At 34.2% G+C, this 17800-nt stretch overlaps 3 protein-coding genes across 3 annotated transcripts; 1 reads left to right on the top strand and 2 right to left on the bottom strand.

Annotated features, from left to right (window-relative positions):
• Window positions 1-77: 77 nt before the first annotated feature.
• Window positions 78-3328, top strand: LOC108328911 (uncharacterized). Its single transcript, XM_017562814.2, has 5 exons — window positions 78-683; window positions 1372-1510; window positions 1804-1865; window positions 2138-2276; window positions 2870-3328. The coding sequence occupies exons 1-5, from the start codon at window positions 175-177 to the stop codon at window positions 2996-2998; spliced, it is 978 nt and encodes a 325-aa protein (XP_017418303.1). The 5' UTR covers window positions 78-174; the 3' UTR covers window positions 2999-3328.
• Window positions 3329-4004: 676 nt separating this feature from the next.
• On the bottom strand, window positions 4005-9162 carry LOC108328909 (phosphatidylinositol 3,4,5-trisphosphate 3-phosphatase and protein-tyrosine-phosphatase PTEN1). The gene is made up of 8 exons (XM_017562810.2): window positions 8680-9162; window positions 7482-7793; window positions 6656-6832; window positions 6023-6136; window positions 5603-5797; window positions 5080-5316; window positions 4757-4858; window positions 4005-4416 (listed from the first exon to the last, which is right to left on the bottom strand). Exons 2-8 carry the CDS (start codon window positions 7755-7757, stop codon window positions 4264-4266), a joined length of 1254 nt encoding a protein of 417 aa, XP_017418299.1. The 5' UTR covers window positions 7758-7793; window positions 8680-9162; the 3' UTR covers window positions 4005-4263.
• A 463-nt stretch (window positions 9163-9625) lies between these two features.
• On the bottom strand, window positions 9626-15960 carry LOC108329198 (cyclic nucleotide-gated ion channel 2). The gene is made up of 8 exons (XM_017563293.2): window positions 15675-15960; window positions 14743-15397; window positions 12610-12825; window positions 12209-12519; window positions 11511-11622; window positions 11194-11430; window positions 10495-10581; window positions 9626-10392 (listed from the first exon to the last, which is right to left on the bottom strand). The coding sequence occupies exons 1-8, from the start codon at window positions 15701-15703 to the stop codon at window positions 9907-9909; spliced, it is 2133 nt and encodes a 710-aa protein (XP_017418782.1). The 5' UTR covers window positions 15704-15960; the 3' UTR covers window positions 9626-9906.
• Between the last annotated feature and the right edge of the window lie 1840 nt (window positions 15961-17800).

Here is a 17800-nt window from a genome sequence, read left to right as displayed (position 1 = left end):
CAAATTGTTGTTAATTAAATAAAATAATGATTTTTAAATTGCAATCATTTTTTACCCTATGAATACTACCAAATATCATATTTAGCCCTAATTTTAAATTTGTTGCCTCTGTCTCCTACTATTTTTGTTATCAACGGAAAACGAGAATCGTGTGGTTGAACTCTGCAACTGCAAATGAGTGCTTGCAAAACCCTCACGTGTTTTCCACTCGCTTCTTCTTCTTCTTCCTTCTTCAAACGAACCTTTATCGTCCCACATCAACGTCTAACCCTCACTCGGAAATGTTCCACGTCAGCCCTAACCGCGGAAGAATCCGAACTCCAATCTCTGACCGTCCAACACCTCCTCACCAGCCCCGACGGTGTCTCCACGCTCATGAAGATGGACCGCAAGCCTCTTCTCCCTCACCAATCTCATGTGCCTCGCTGGTTCCCCTACCTCGATGCCTTCCGCTGTCAAAACGGCACCGTTTTGACCAGCGCCGAGGTCGTCGAGGTCCTCGCGCCCTGCATATCGGAGGACCGGTGGCGGAGGTTTGGGAGCGTGGTTCGGAACCGGAGCTATTCCGTCTGCCTTGTCGTCGAAGGGCTCTGCGACTTTGGCAACGTCTCTGCTGCTTTCCGGTCCGCCGACGCGCTCGGCGTTCAGTCCGTCCACGTCGTGTCGTGTGACACCAACAAAAGGTGTTGTTGACATTGTAGAGGTGAAATTTTAGGAGCACTCTCGTTTCGCTCTCATAGGTTTAGTTTTTCTACTCAGATTTGACTTATCAGAGAGTATTATAATTCATAGTAAGTAGCCGTGATTTAAATCAGTAATGTCGATATGTTAGCTTCGAGTTTAGAGAGAGTAAAACATCATTTTAGTTCCCGAAAGGAAATATGACTGTTACATTTTTAAATAACATCAATCCATCAATAAGTGTAATCTATCAATAGCATTAATCCAAAATTAAAAAATAAATTGATTATGTAATAATATTAAGGTATGTTTAGGGATTAACATAACAGTAAGTGGTTTAGGATTTTAGGGACTCACGTGAAGCAACTTGAAATTTCAGACTTCGTTGGAGTTTTCTTAGGATTAGTAACTAATGTCATGACACTATACCTTTTTGGGACTTCATTTTTTTTGTCCCTGGTGCTGTTAGATATTAGAAAACTGATGTCAATTTGCATTAAGTTTCGGAAATATGTTAAGGCATTATTATTATGAGTTCTGAATTGTGTTGTTTAGTCATTGTTGAAACTGCTGGTGTTATCTCTGGTGATTATGGGATGGGTCTTAGGTTATGATTTCGTTATTATCAAGTGTAACTGAAGTTAGGAGACTCTTTTGGTTGAAATGTTTTGTCTGGCTTCCTTGTTGCAGGTATAAGGATAATCGACATGTAAGCATGGGTGCAGAGAAATGGTTGGACATTGAGCTGTGGGATTCTACGAAGGAGTGCTTTAAAATGTTAAAATCACGTGGTTATCGAATTGCCACTACTCATGTGGGAATGGATGCGGTATGATTTGTTTATACTATATTTCTTTGCCTATTGTGCTTTGTTTCAGATACTTACATATATGATCCCAAGTCTGGTTAAAGGTGCGTATTGTGTTAAGTAAAAGTTAAAACTTTGTTGAATCTCTAACATGCGTATTTTTAGAGATATTTTGTGCAGCCTGTAATCATAGTATATACTAGTGCCTTATATTCATTGTTGATTTTCATTATCATAAATCGTAAAGCTAAATGTTGAAAATTTTCAATTGATATGTTAGTTTATGTTATTAACATTTTTCTTGTTGTGTATAGGTTTCTATTCATGACTTAGACTGGTCGCACCCAACTGCAATCGTGGTCGGAAATGAAAATAGGTTAATTCCTGCCTTTTCTTGATGTGCTATACTTAATTTTATAAACCATTGGATAAAGAAAATTCCGTGTAATACTTTAGACAACGCAAATGTGAGCCCAATGAACTGTCATTTGTTCATGTTTACTGAATATTAACTGAAGTGGTCAGGGAATCACCAACAGTCTTTACTTTTAAAGAAAATGTTAAATAGTTGTTATATATCCCGTGACTTGGGTTCTACTTTTGTTCAGGTTTCGTATGTATTTAACAATGATTATGTTCACGTTTCAGGGGTATTAGTGATGAGGCATTGGAGTTGTCAGATTTGCACTGCAGTATTCCAATGGCAGGAATGGTGGACTCTTTCAATGTTTCAGTTGCTGCAGGAATCCTCATGCATCATGCTGTTTGTAATAGAATATCTCACATGGTAATGATTTTAGTTATGTACTTTATGAGGTGATCAATGAAGACTCGTATATTTGAATCTTATATCTGGATTTTGTCATATTAATAGTGATTCTAGCAAATCTGTATTCTTTACTGTCTCCATCTGATGAATTAAAGAGCATATTTCATTTAGTCTGAATTCAAGGAATTGAAAAAGCTGCTTCTCAGTTTTGTACTTCTAAATTTGATTAATCGTGAAAACCCATAGATTAAATTATTTAAGTTTATCATAGAATTTTTTTGTTTCAAAGAAGGAATTGATAGAACCGATAAAAGATACAATTGTACAAATGGGGTTGAGGGGAAACCAGGTGTCCTGAACCAAAAAAAAAACAGCAGTGAGCCAAAAAGGATCATAAAATTACATCAGAGCTGTTTAATCCCTGCATATACAAATAGGAAATGGAAACTTTTTGGAAATATTTGTGAGCATAGCACATAATCGCAATAGATTTTTCATGTAAATAAAGATATAAAAAAGATTTATTGTTCAATCAATTTTTTATGCCATCATCAAAGTTTGCTGCATGCCTTGTGACATCTTAGGGGCTGAATTTTCTGCAACATATGCAGGGCCATCATGGTGATCTGACTGTAGAAGAATGCCAGATTCTACTTGCAGAGTTTTCACTCCGCCATAGCAAAAGTTCGATCAGTATTGTGGAGGATTATGCAACGCGTAAAGCAGCAACATTGACCTAACAGCAACAACAGGAAGTCAAAATTCTTCTGATTGTGTGCTTGTTTGTCCTCGACAAGGAGACAAACCAGATACTAGATTGTTCTGATTGATTCCGACAAAGTAGCTTAAGCTGAAACATGGTGGGCAAGGCTCGCAGATTACAATGGGGACCTTACCAACCACCCGCTTGTTTAAGAGTATAGATTATTTCCTTAACCAATGTACTTAGAAACGGGGAATGATTCCATCCAAATTGTAATGGTATTTTCTTTATGTGGATTTTTCTGGGCATTACCATGTCTAATGTATTATTTGGATGAGAGTAGAAAATGAAAAGTGAATTTTTTTTACTTGCCTGAGTAAAATCTTTGTATTCTTCTCACCCATTTTTATTTCCTTTCAACTCTTTTCGCTTCCAACTTATGACATTCCATAACTTAAGGTTCCTATTACTTTCTATAAATCACTACTAACTATTTATGTTGAGTGTGCCAAAACTCCATCTATCTCTTCTGATTCTCTATTATAACAAATTTGAAAGGATCATTGAAAACAATTTGCATTTACCATGACTTTGAATTGGCATAGCTGTTTTCTCAGACTTTTGATTAACTAAAGAAACGAAGGTGGTGGGCGTGTTGACCATAATAGTAATGCTGAGAAATGTTAATCAAACATCCTTTTTTGAACGCACTGGATATTTTGTTTTACCATAAGAGAATCGCCCCACGAGGAAGAAACAGATGTACCAGAAAATCACTAAACTGCTAATTTTTTTATTAAGTGTCTAAATCTTGATAGAATTGCACTGAAAATATTTCCATGTTGGACTAAACTGTACTGAAAGTGTTTACTTTTGGTCCACCCTCAGTAAAAAGAACTTTACACTATCATTAAAAGGTTGCTAAACCATTATAAGAATGCTAATTTTTAAACTGTTGTCATCAAACCCTTGATGTATTTTTACACGAATGGGTGATTCTTTAATTAGTTTAAACATTGAAACTAAATCCAACAAGAAAATTGGTGAAATTTTGCATTAAAAGGCTCTCAACCTCATCTTCAGCCAAATGCTACTCAATGACTAACATAATACAAAAAATTACACTTACTCCCCATGCCTTTCGCCAATGAAAACATATACAGCAAGACAGTTGGAGGAATGAATGCACTTGCTACATGGCACTGTGAGGGACTCATGGTTGGGATCATTTTGCAGGAATACGTTACACAAGTTAATTGGATATGGACTTTTCATATTATGTAAAGATTTTTAGAAATAGTATTATAAAGAATCATCACTAGAGTGTTCATCATTGGATATATTTGATGACGAATATCCTGTATTAGCAGGACCAAACAATAATTCTAGGCAGAAGTCAGGACCACATATTGAGCTTCCCTTCTTCCCAACTTTGTCCAACTCTTGTACTGTGAGCTACAAATTTCAAAAGGGAACACTGTCAACACCCTAGATTTTCTACTTAACTGTACATGACATGCCATATGAAGTTCATTTCATATTCAAAGCTGTATTGCTAAAATAATATCCTGTAGTTAAATCATGATAACCTAGTTTGTTTTGTCTACTCACTTACATTTCCTTGCTTACTAACATAATACCAGTGTTTTATAAGCCTCACCTTGAAAAGATTTTGCATGACAAAGGACATACTCTTGCTATTTTGGTTTTGATCAAATTTGAAGCTATAATTCCCTTCCATCTAAATATATCAGCATACAAAAAATACCAAGAATAAAGGATGCGATGAGATTACCTGAAGCAAGCTGTTCTTAATAAAAGCTGTATTAAAACAGCAGTAGAAAAGGCGACCACCTATCATTTTCTCATAGAATATGACACGTACATCTCCACTTACCTGTCCAAATATTTAAAGTGAAATCAGAACATTTGCTGGTAGAAGTGAAAATGGATATTAGTAAAAGAATTCCATGACAAAAAACCAATACTTCTTGATGTTGTGCAGTTTCATATTATTTTTTCACAATTTGTAAAACATAAATGAGCAAAACCAATACAAGGGTGCTAGGAAAGAAACTGATTACAAAAGGACTAAATTCTTGGTCATTGATTACTTACTTGTATAGGTTTATCAAAGTAATGGTCCAAACATGACTTCTGGTATATAACAGGACTCTCTGTGTCCATTTGAACTACAATACGAGGTTCTTCTGTTTCTGATTGCTTTCCATCACTATCATCTTCAAGAACAGATATATAATACCGAGGGCTGTTGTTTCTCTGATACCCTTTCTTAATCTGTCTACAGCTGCTACGGTAAGCTTCAACTGGTGGACGATACACCTGATTAGGAATCTGTGAACAAAACCCATCTTGATGAGAATAAAAACCAACTTTTATATCTAATTCATTATTTAGGGATGTTCATAATAGTAATAATTAGCTCAATTACCAGTTTTGTACAAGTATTCCAACCTAAATGAGACTATTAACATGTAAACAATCCAAATTAGCATGCCCTCAGTAAGTGAAAATTAGCATGCCAACAAGAAAATAAATATAACGTGGCCTTTATAAACCATTCCAGAAAGATAATGCAGTATTAAAAACATTGTTGTATCATAAATAGTGGTGAACTAGCCTCTTGTAGCTCTGAGATGACAAAGAATATAGTGTCAATGTTGACTGTATCATAAAGCCGGATACGCCGTAATTCTCTGCTAGACGGTGGAGGCAACTTCACTTTTAGTGTTCCATTTCCAGTTTCTCTTGGGACACAATTTGAAAGTAGACTGTCCCAATATGCCACATATCGTCTTTGACTTGGTATTGATACCTGATCCCACATAGGCAATAACATTAAGTGAACTAAATTCTTTGATTAACTTCCTTGATTTGAAAGAAAGTACATATTATTTTCACATTCAGAACCATTTCTTATCAGTTTACCATTAGTGTATAGTCATTGCTTTCTTGAAAATGATAAACATTAGCAAAAACTTTTGTTAGTGAAGATAGATTTACTTTTAAAATTGTTGGAACTATACCTAATTTAACTTACTCCTTCATTATTGGTTGTTCGTCTGTCTGCATACAGTTGAAGAGCCTCATCTGCTGACATGCCGCAATAAGTTAAGTATGCACACACCATTAATCCTGTTCTACCTTTTCCTGCCTGCATAATGTAAAAGAATACAAATAAGAAAAAATGTAGCTAGTTGTAGTTTGATGTGCTAGAGGAGAAAGTATTTTGCTTGTAAACTTAACATCTAAATAATTTTCTGCTTTGTAGCAAACTAATTAATCTTGGAAGCATCCAACCAAAATTTCGCTTACTTTTAAATGACATTTATATTTAAGAGGGCTCTGATTTATACGTAGTTTAAAGTGGAACAAATCTGCACAATCTTTATCAAATATCAAATACAAGCTTCTAGGATCATCAAGAGTGCTAGCCATAAGTCCATAAGAACTTAAGGCCATTTGTGGCAAACTTTCAAACAACTTTAAAACTAATTTAGATAAGTGAAGGCTTAATTCTGAAGATGAAGTGAAGTCCATAACAACATAAGCCCATTTGTAGCATATTGTGATATTTATTGAGTTATTTATTTCCCCAAAATTTAATGTGATGAATTCTAAATCTTATTTGAAATTTGCTAATGATTCTAACAGGAAGTGTGACCTGTCATACCATGCAATGAATAACAGCAATATTTTTTGGGTCACTTGACAGCCATGAATCCACACTTTCACAGAAATCTCTAACCATTTCAAGAGATGGCACATGGTTATCATCAAAGGGGTATGCTTCCACACGTCCATAAAAGTGAGCAGGATCATAACTTTCTTCTATACAGAGATTGTAGATCTGAAAGTTTTAGAAGTGGTATTCATTAGCTATAGCAATGAGTGATAGTGGGATAGGAAACAAGTAGAATGATAAGTACAAACAACAGCCTCTACAACTGTCATTTGTCATTGATACCAAGTCAGAAGATTGAACAAGAAAAAGATTATTGATTAGTCTTCACAGTAAACATGAAAAAATAGGTAATGATAGTTTCATCCACTTTCATGAAGATGTAAGTTATATCAGACAAATGAAGAAAAATAAATATCAGTAACAAGAAATGAAAAACCAAAATCATAATAACCCACAAGCGACCTCTATGTATCACAAGTACACAAATAATTGGTCTGAATTCAAGGGGGCAAATCTGGTCTTTTTCATCAAATAAACATCACATCAGTTCCATTTGAAAGATTGGTACAAGAAACTAACACTGCCAATGCCCAAGCCTAGATTAAATGACAAAGACACACTAAAAGAAATTCTGAATTTATAGAACAAAACAACCAATACTTTATATCCAAAAAATGCAAATGAACAATATAGTTCAATAGACATACAAATTAGAGTACCACTATACAAGTATGGATAATCATGATGAATTTCCAATACATTGTAGACAAGAAAAAAGATATGCACTATACATGACTATGAGTTGAAGGTGCACCTTATAATGCTCATAATGTCTCATGTCCAACACAGATTTAACCTGCCAGAGAGGATTTCGATACATTGCTCGCATTCGTTGAGAAGGAAATGACATTGCTAATACTCTATCGGTGATATATGACATGTCAAGATCATAACCAGCTATAAGCATTCTTCTACGTTGCTTAGATACCAAGTTACGAATAAAATTCTTGGTTAGGTAATTAATCATGTGATGATGTACACTTAGGTCCTCAGCTTTGGGTGGTTCCTGCTTTGTAAGTTTCAATCCCATTAGGTTGATATGCCAGGTTCCACACTGACAAGGAACCTATGACAAAAGGTTGTAAAATATAGTGATAAGGGTTAGAATCACAATCAAAAAGAAAAAGAAAAGAAAAACAGTGAACTGTCTAAAAGGGAAGTGAGATAATGTCAACAATAAATATTAAGAGAGATGAGATTTGGTTCAAAGGAGACACTATTCTTATCATAGTTGATGGGAAAGACAAACATAAAACAAAAATGTTGAGAAACTTGACTTATTTTAAGCCATTATTGATCATTGATTCATGAAGCTTTATGGAACATATTCTACTCTATATATTACAAGTATTCATGGAAGCAACAAAACCTTATAGGAAAATAATATTCATTCTCAACTAACTCAGAAAACATGGAAGCATTACAAGTATTTGTCGGTTCTTTTTTTCATATTATACTAAGAATTAAATAGAATTCAAACAACATTATATAGAAGTGCCATTATACTAATCATTTAACAAAAAATATAGGTTTTAAGCAACATCAGGCTGTTAAAGGTTTTAAACCATAGTCTTTGATATTATGGTTTTTGAGGTCTCCACAACGCAACGGGACCATATTTGTCCGCAATTTTCCATAATGTTGATAATTGCGACACAATATCACAGAAATAAGCAAGAGAGTACATCCTCCAAAAGTATCAATCATAAATTGCATTTATGATCGGTAGAAGATGAACAAACGGTCGGGCTAAAGTTATCAAATTTTGTATATTTTTTGTTCTAAGATTCCCTTTTCAAAAAGATAAAACATTTGGGCATAAATTTTCCTTCCCAGATTACTACCGTCAAACAAATATGTGATTTTTCACAGCCACATTATCCAACAACGAAAAAACGAAAACAAAAGACAGAGAGGGAGAGAGAGAAATTGGTTGTGATCAATGATGATACTTAATTAAGCGGAACATGTAGCTGCAGATCGGGGCTCTGAAATTGGAATAGCATAAAACAGCAAAACCTAGGGCTCCAAAGGAATGTAGGAGACCCTAGAGATGCTGATGAGGAGGTGAGATGATGAGGACCTTCGTGACCCATGTTGTGATAGGTTAGGTTGGTAACAAAAAGAGAGAAAAATTTGGGAATGGGATTGGCAGAAATGATTTGCCATATTTAGAGGTAATGATGACCTCATTTCATCACAATATCACCAAATTTGGACACAACACAGCCGAAAACATAGGAAAGGCTCTGTTTTGTTCTGTTCTGTCCTGTCTTAACTCTGTTCTTCCCCACTAGTTTTTCTCTTCTGTTATAAGGAATTTCACAAGGAAGCAAACCACTTTATGCTCTTCATTCACTTCACTCATGATTTCGTAAAATTTCCTGGTTTCCAAAATTGCCAATTTTTATAGATTAAGATCTTACTAGTCATGTGAGAGACATGCATTAAATTAAAAATCGATGTGTCTCTGATGTTTTTCACTTAAATTTCAATTATTTAAATAATTTAATGCTATTCTCAAACAATTAGAAATCATAAGTATTAAATTTAGGCAAATTGTATGTATAAACTAAATTCACATTTAAATTACTGTATGGTATGACCTCAATTTAGTCTGTATATATTCTGAAATCAAATAATTACTCGAACATAGTTTACTCACTAAAATTCATTTTCCTTCCCTCTTTTTTCTTATGTAATCTCATATTTAGAGTTTTGGACTTCTTGGTTAGATCTTAAAGTATTCCATAAATATTGGATCAAGTGTGAGACTTGGTCCCATCTAAAGTTCATTGTGTCTCTCTCTAAACATGAATTCCGTAAGAATTGAACCTATGTCACCCTTTCGTATAGCAGGGTAAATTCTCGTACAATAATGTAACTAAATCTGACTAGTTCTTCTCAATCAGTTATTATATTAAACACTAGAAGCCTCGACAGGAGATTGCTCAAGATGCAAATCCCATGAAAAAAATCACTGTCAAACTTACAATAAAATGAACAAACAGGGAATAAATGATTTTGCAATTACTCACACTTTCTTGCTTTCTAGTATACATTTCATGAATGATTCCATGGCTTCCACAACTTCAAAAATCATAAGGTTTAATGGACCTGAGACAGTTTTATTGAGGATCAGGAAGCAACAACAATTTGAAGAACATGGACAGCAGCCTTTATTCAAGATGGTCATGTGGCCTTATTGACATGAACATTGCAGCATATTGCAAGAGCCTGCGCTCAGTGCCTCCACTCTCCCTTACAGGCGTCACCGGACCTCTAGTCCTCTGCCTGTAACGTCTCCAAGCAAATTGAATGTTGACAGCAGCCCAGGTTCTCCAATTGGATGAGTAATATCTTGCTGTTCTCTTCAGCCTCTCGTTGGCAAACTTGTACCTGAAGTGATCAGTGATGTATCTCAAGTGCTCTGCATCAAGGCCAAAGGCTTCTACTGATTCAAGACACACAAATGTGGCTGAGGAGGCCGGAAGTCTATCTATAAACGGCCGGCGAAGGCACCATGAAAGTAGCTCGTCACCCAAAAACCCTCCTGGCTCAAGAATGCTTGAGGCTACCATGCCTTTGCTCAGACTTTGGCTGCGTTTCATGCGTCCTCGGACAATGAACACCATCCTTGGTACAGGATCACCTTCTCTTATTATCTGTTTCACAAGGGCATTAACAAAATGACAAGTCTTTTGCACATGGAATGCTTGGAAGAAAATTTGGCAAAGGGTGATGTAAATTGTTTACGTGATTAATACCTTTTCATCTTTAGAGAACACTAAGGGCCTCACCCTATCACAGATGTTGTCAAGAATAAGTTCATCCAAGTTGTGGAACAAAGGAACCTGTCAAACAGAAATAACTACTTTTTAGTTATGGTTGATTAAATAGCCATATCAAAAGGGTATTTGCACATTGCTCTTATTATTTTGCACATCACAAAGTGATGATGTAAATTTCCCTCTGCTGTAATATTGCTTTTTACAAACAAGTAGGCATCTTAAAGCATGAAGTTTGCAACATTAAATATCTGTAGGTTGTCGGTTAAGTGGTGGTAGCCCAATAAAAACTTTATTGAGTTACCACTGAAGTGACTGTAAGAAGAAAAATCCATAAAATGATTATCTAAACGTTTTAGATTAGAAGGTTATAGAAGTGGCGAAAAAACCCAGAAGAAATTATGAATTGCATAGAATGCAAACATTGAGAAACACATGTAGCAGCTGCACAAGAAAATAATTTCTCTTGGGAAAGTGATTAAAAGTTGTTATGATTTCTGATGTAGTCAATGCTTCAACAACATTGTTATTAATAACAAAATGTTAAATTAACTAATGTTTTACATACGAGCTTCTTTCGTTTGTTTTTCTTGATTTAACATCTAAGGATACTAACCAACTATTATAGGCATTATACTATCCAACATGTTTTACTTTTCGGGAGTGAATACTACTTACCTTTCTAATGAGGTCGAGGCAAAGATGGCGCTTGATGTCCCTCCTCAGCCCCTCAGGCAAGTCTTTGATCATTTCCATCTCATCTTCTCCTCCCATCGCAGCCCATCTCTGACGTTCAAAATGGCGAACTCTTTGTCTTAATCGTGATGGCAGCTGCCTCCTCCTCATCCACCATTCCATATCTCGACATCTAAGCTGCATCTTTCTCTTCTTTGCCATGACAGCATGTAAGAATACCTGGGAATGACCCCATTTGTTACAACATGTTTGAGTACGAGCACCTTTTCATACTTATAATAATAATGGTTTTTGCATACCTGAATGTTACCAATCAATAATGTGAAAAGCAATAGTCCACTGAGTACGATGCATATGCTGAAAATTACTTCCAGCCAGTTGCTTGTGGGTTCAAGATCATTTCCGAAAGTGCTGCAAGAACAGTAGGTATTATTCAAACACAGATGTTCAGTCAAACAAGCGAGAAGCTTTATGACATTTGGATACATCTCAATCAAACGCATTTAGGAAACATTTTTTTGTATGAACCCAAATCCATTCTATTATCTTAATTCATTAAAAAACTACCAACTAGATAAAACAATGCTACATGTTTCTGTTTAACTGATTAACTATACGGTATTTAGATATAAAATGACCACTGGAAAATCACAAATTGAAACTAAGAAAGCAATATCAAATAAGATGAAACCGAAAATACAAAATATATATCAAACACACTGTTAAAAGAATTGCACTAAAAAAACTTCACAAGTACAATTATCAAAACGCACTGTTAGTTTTCACCAAATTGAATGTGTTCTGGTGGATAGAAAAGGAGTTATTCAAACGAAATGTCTATACAGGTTTGAGAGAGAAGCATCATGAGCCAAACCCATAGGCATAATAAATGTTCATTGAGTCAGATGCATGGATTTATACATATTCTAACATGAACAAGCACGAACTTCTTAACTTGAGAAATATTAGCATAAAGTCTGGTAATTAACCAAATTACCTGAGGGTCATCAAACCCCAAAAAATGGGATAAAGAATCTTTACAGCCAAAGAGTTGCTTGATATGACTGGAAGTGCCCATTGGTAGATCCCATATTTGAAAGGTCCTTCAACGTCTAAGCAATAAGGCTTTTTTAACACTACTGTTGAGTTTCCACCACAAGAATCTCCTATTGCGCCTGACAAAGACTGGTAGCATATCTCCTCTGAGCACGACACAGAAAGGTTGCATCCATTAGTTCTCTGACACTGCTGACGAAGGCACGACGCAACTCGTTGAATTGCAAGGACATACCAGCACCCTCCAGCAACCTATAAAGAATGTTCACTTTTTTAGCAATGAATTTAGTGACAACTTGATCATAGAAAGGTTCAAACTTTAGTTAGAGGGGGTTTACTTACATGGGAAGCAATAAAATAAGCTATGAGATTGAGACCAAAGCCCCACCAAATGGTACCAAAGATGTAGCCCGTGACTTTTTGCATTCTTCTCATCATGCAGATGCTGTGGTAAACTTTGGGGAGAAATTGGAACAAAAAAATCAATAGCATTATGGTCATAATGATTTTAATTCGCTCTTCTCTTATCAATTTTGGCACTATCAACCAAAACACAGCCTGCAAACAGAAGGAGAATGTAGTCAAAAGGGAGTTGACATCCTTTAAACAGGAAGAGACACGGCATGCAATAGGGTATATGTTTATTTTATTGGCCTTTTCAAGTATATTCTATTAAGAAGGTGACAGCATTTGGATGAAGACAATTGTGTTTGTGACTGTGAAACATTGTCACACTGTTAAATATATTTCCAGTAACACTCGATGCAATGTAGCAGACAGTTAAATCAAACTTTCAATACTGTATGTGCAGACTGTTTGATTACTAAGTGTATGCTTAGATTTTACTTAAAAATTAACTTGAGTTGAATTTAATAGGAGTTGGAAAAAATTTGAAATGAATTTTAGTTTTAACTGTATCTCAAAAATTGTCAAAGATGTTAACACAATATTCAATAACTATTGTTTTCACTTCAGGAAAAATTGCAATTTGGTCACTTCAATTATTATGTATAAAACTATTATAAAATAATGAGTGATATATTAAGATAACACATGTTATATGCTACACAGAAAATGGATAAAGAAGATTACAGAGAAAAATGTATATATACACTTTTGTTTACTTTTATTTAGATTATGAACAGTTTGCTCTTCCAATATCCTTTTTCTGGTACATCCCGTGTTTAAAACTAAGCATATTTGGTTCCTGTAGAGGTTTTGTGCTATCTGAAATCCCTAAATTCTCATTTTTACATTCCTACGCTTTCACAGATGGAATCGATCGAATTGTCTTTAACCTTTTTCCACCCAAAAATTAATAAATTTTCCATCTATAAACCCTAATTTCACATCCTACAAAATCCTGCAAATTTTATTAATTTTTCACGAGAAATTTATAACTTCTAAAGTTAGAAATTTTTTTATAATAGTAAAAAATTAACAAATTTATCCAAATTACTAGTTAAATATTTAAACTTCAATATTTTTTAAAGAGTGCATATGACATTCCTTACCATTATTTTCATTATAATTTGGATTTGAAATTCTCCTTAATTTTAAAGAAGTTTTTTCATCTATATCATCGCCTATATTTTATATAAAGTGGATATATTATTTTATAAGATGATTTTATTCTTTTAAGAAAAGGAAATATATATTTTTCAACTATCTCTATTGTCCTTATATATATATATATATATATATATATATATATATATATATATATATATATATATATATATATATATATATATATATATATATATATATATATCTAATTTTTCCCCACTTCAAATAACATAAATGTTTTTTATAAAATTATATACTATTTTAAATTGTATTATTCAAATTAAAAAAATACAAATATACATCTTAAAAGTAAATATGTTTCCTATAATCATCATTATCATGATAGAAAGGAGATGGTTTTTTTACCTTCCTTTAATGTTATTTTTTTTTATTTAACAATTTTATCCTTTAATGAAAAGAGAGATATATTTTTCTTAACTACTTCTAATGTTTCTATATATGCTATTTTACTTTTTTACCAAATATAACTGTCTAACTTTTCTGTTTAAAATAATATAAACATACATTTTTAAATTTTTAAATTATGTTAGCATTCTACATTTTTTAATTGTATTATTTAAATTTAAAATACGGATGAGGGTAGGAATGTGTTTCCCATAGTTTTTTTAATTCTCTTATCATTACAGAATCTATAGCCAAACTATATGTTTGCAAGTGTGGATAGAAAGCAAATAAGAGAGAAAAAAATCAATTTCACTTAATTAGAAAAATTAATTTTCTTATATTTTCTTTTCAAGTAAATAAAAAAACAATCCCGATTGATATTATTTTATTTTGTGTGAATTTTTCTTACACTCACTCACCCAAAGCCTAGATAGAAGCGAAGACGTTATTGTTAGTGTGTGTGCGCGTGAGCAAGGAGAAAATTACGAAAAATCCTCTCACCTGGGGAACTGGGAGGATCACGAATGCGTCGAACCAGAACCCCTTCAACGATCGCAGGTAATGCGACGCAATCTCACGCGCGTCCCACACTAGTTTCCCGCACCCAACTACCAGCGACTCGCGCGATACGTACGCCAGCCTGAATTGCAGCCACACGTGCAAGAGGTGCACCGCGTCCACGCAAGTCCGCGCCACCGTCACCATCGCCGCCAGCCCTCCGTCCATGTACAGGCACGGCGACCCCTCCCTCCCGATCGAAAGCGAGTAGAAGAACAGCGGGTCAATCGCCAACGCCACACCACGCGCCAGCAGCAGCGCACGATTCCACTTTTGGACGCGCTTGCTCCGTGGATCCAAAACCCGCCCAAACGGTCCAATATTCGAACCGGACGTGGCCCGAAACCCGAGAACCTTATTGGGCCGATTCTGAATCGGAACGAGGGAAGACCCGGCCGAAGCCTCCCATTCCGGCTGGTTAAAACTGTCGCAGCTGGTTGAGTGAAACGCCGGCACGCCAACCTGCGTGCAAGCGTAACACTCTACCGTGCTGCCAAACGGATTATCATCCACGACAACGGCAGCGACAACGTTGTCGTTGTTCCCACTCTCTCCATTACTAACCGTGTTCCTTCCTCGCAACTTTTTACCAATCCACCTGCCAAGACGAACAACAATAAAATCACGCCAAAACAAACCTTATATATATATAAGAACTCGTTTGAACATGTGATATAATTTATAAACACAGAATGCTTTGGAATATCTGTCTGGAACCCATGATTAGTTTTGAGACACTGCCAAAAATAATTTGAATCTTTTTCATTTAGATAGGTGCCCATTTTGGAAAATTGGTTGAGGGTGAAGAAATGACATGTTGGGCATAGAAAGTGAAAGCATGAAACGAACGAAAGATGGTATGAGTGTGAGATTACCAGAAGAGAGAGGAGAAGGTGTTGGGCATGGTTGACGATGGAGAGAAACCATGGGAGGAGGGGGAGTTAGAAGGAGAAAAGTTGAAGTGGGGTTGAAGTGTGTCAGGGGAATCACATGGAAGAAGAGTATATAAGAAAGAGCATTGGAAGAAGATGATGATTTTGCATGTGAAGTAAGGAGTGTAGGGAAATGGAGCTTACGGTTACGCAACGTTGATGAAGTGATGGTGGGGTTGGTTGGTACAACTCTCTCTCTCTCTCTCTTGTGTGTGTGAATGTCATTACGTGGTTCTACTCTACCCTCTGTTTGGTCTTTTGCCCTTTTCTCACACCTTTGGGACCACCTTCTTTGTTTCTTCCTTCTCTTCCCTTTGCCATTCCCTACTATACACTCTCACCTTCTTCTTATCTCTTCCCGTTCAGCAACCTTGATCTATGTATCTCAAACATACAAATTCAGATAATACTTCTTTTCTCTTTAACATTGCAAATACTCGTATGCTTCTGTCAATCATGATAGGATGACATTATTTCAAAAAATAAATTAAATATTTTATATTTTCAGACTGCCAAATGTTCAATGATTAAACAAGAAAACATTCTACCAATCTCCCCACAGCTGGCTATTTTTCTGCTCGATCAATAAAAACAAACCACATTAAACGATACATAATATTTTTAAATCCAAACATTTCTGCTATCACATGTTTTATATGCACTGTAGAAGGATACTATTAATTAATATATGTATTGTTTTGTTTTATTTTATTTTATTTTGAGTATTATCATGTTCGTTGAAAAATTTATTTTTTATTCTCTCTCAACGATCTTTAACCCAAAATGTCATAGTAATTGACATTTTGGGTTTATTTTCGATTCAATTAAATTGACATAAGATCAAACTTTCAAATATTGATGAAATAGGTTAATAAGTAAAAAAAGAACATTTTTTGTTTGAAAATGAATAAGACTAGTTTTGAGTTACTGGCTACGTACTATTTCTATTCCTACTACGTTTCATTTATATTTTTAATAATTTGTTTCCGCAAAAAGAATCTAATTAACTATTTTAATTTTAGAAATTATAACTTATTTTCATTGATTACAATTTTGATAAGATGCTACTGAAATAATTAAAATCTTTTCATATTACATTGAAGGAATAATAGTGTTAAAGATTTTTTTTTTTTAGTTTATACTAATAGAGTAGCGTATTATGGCCTTGATAGTAACATATACTTTTAGTATACATAATTACATATGCTTATATACTTTTAGTATAATATATTTTTCTTACATTCATGATTATCTTAAATATAGTAAAAGTACAATTTATTTCTCTTAAAAAGGTATTTATGAATGTATGTTGTTGTTTATATGTTAACCACTTAACAACTCTTTCTAGTTGTATAATATATATGTGAATCTTCATCATGTAAAATGTAAAACTAAATATTTAATTTTCAAGAATTATACATATCAATACAGTCATAGATTAATTTTTACTGAATTAATTAAAAGCATAAATTTCAACATTTTTATCTTATATATTGTGTTTGTCATAATACCATAAAATTCCTCTCTCTTTGTATATAATATCAGAAATAGATGTTTGTTTTACAATAGTTCTACATACTCCTAGAAAACTGTCTTTTGTAAAAAATATTTGTAGTTGAAAAAATACATTATAAATACTCTGTATTTTTCTAGACTTTTTTCAAGTGATAATTTCCTGAAAGAAAAAAGGGTTAACGTAGGACAAAATTGAAGTATTACATGATGTAATTTGGCAGTAAGATAATGACTGTATCGGAGCAATTAAGTTACAACTTTTTAAAAAAAATAAATTAATATGAATAAAATAAATACAAACTAATCCAAGCTATTGTCAATCGGAGCACGGTCCTATCCTTTTCAATCCACAGTGGAGCAAATGGCTTATTCATAATTATGAAACCATAGAAGATATTTATTAAATAAATCGTGTGATCTATATAATTGTGTGTTCTGTGATTTATAAAAAAAAATTAATAAAAGATAATGTTTCTACATAATTCAACAATCTCTTAATTTTTAAATAGTTTTTCTTGATTGATCTTATTTCTTGTTTGTTCAGTACTCTCTAA

This window comes from Vigna angularis, chromosome 2 (genome assembly GCF_016808095.1).
Source record: "Vigna angularis cultivar LongXiaoDou No.4 chromosome 2, ASM1680809v1, whole genome shotgun sequence".
In the NCBI taxonomy this organism is placed as follows: Eukaryota; Viridiplantae; Streptophyta; class Magnoliopsida; order Fabales; family Fabaceae; genus Vigna; species Vigna angularis.
The sequence above is the reverse complement of the archived record's forward strand: the minus strand, read 5'-3'. Positions and strand labels throughout refer to the sequence as shown.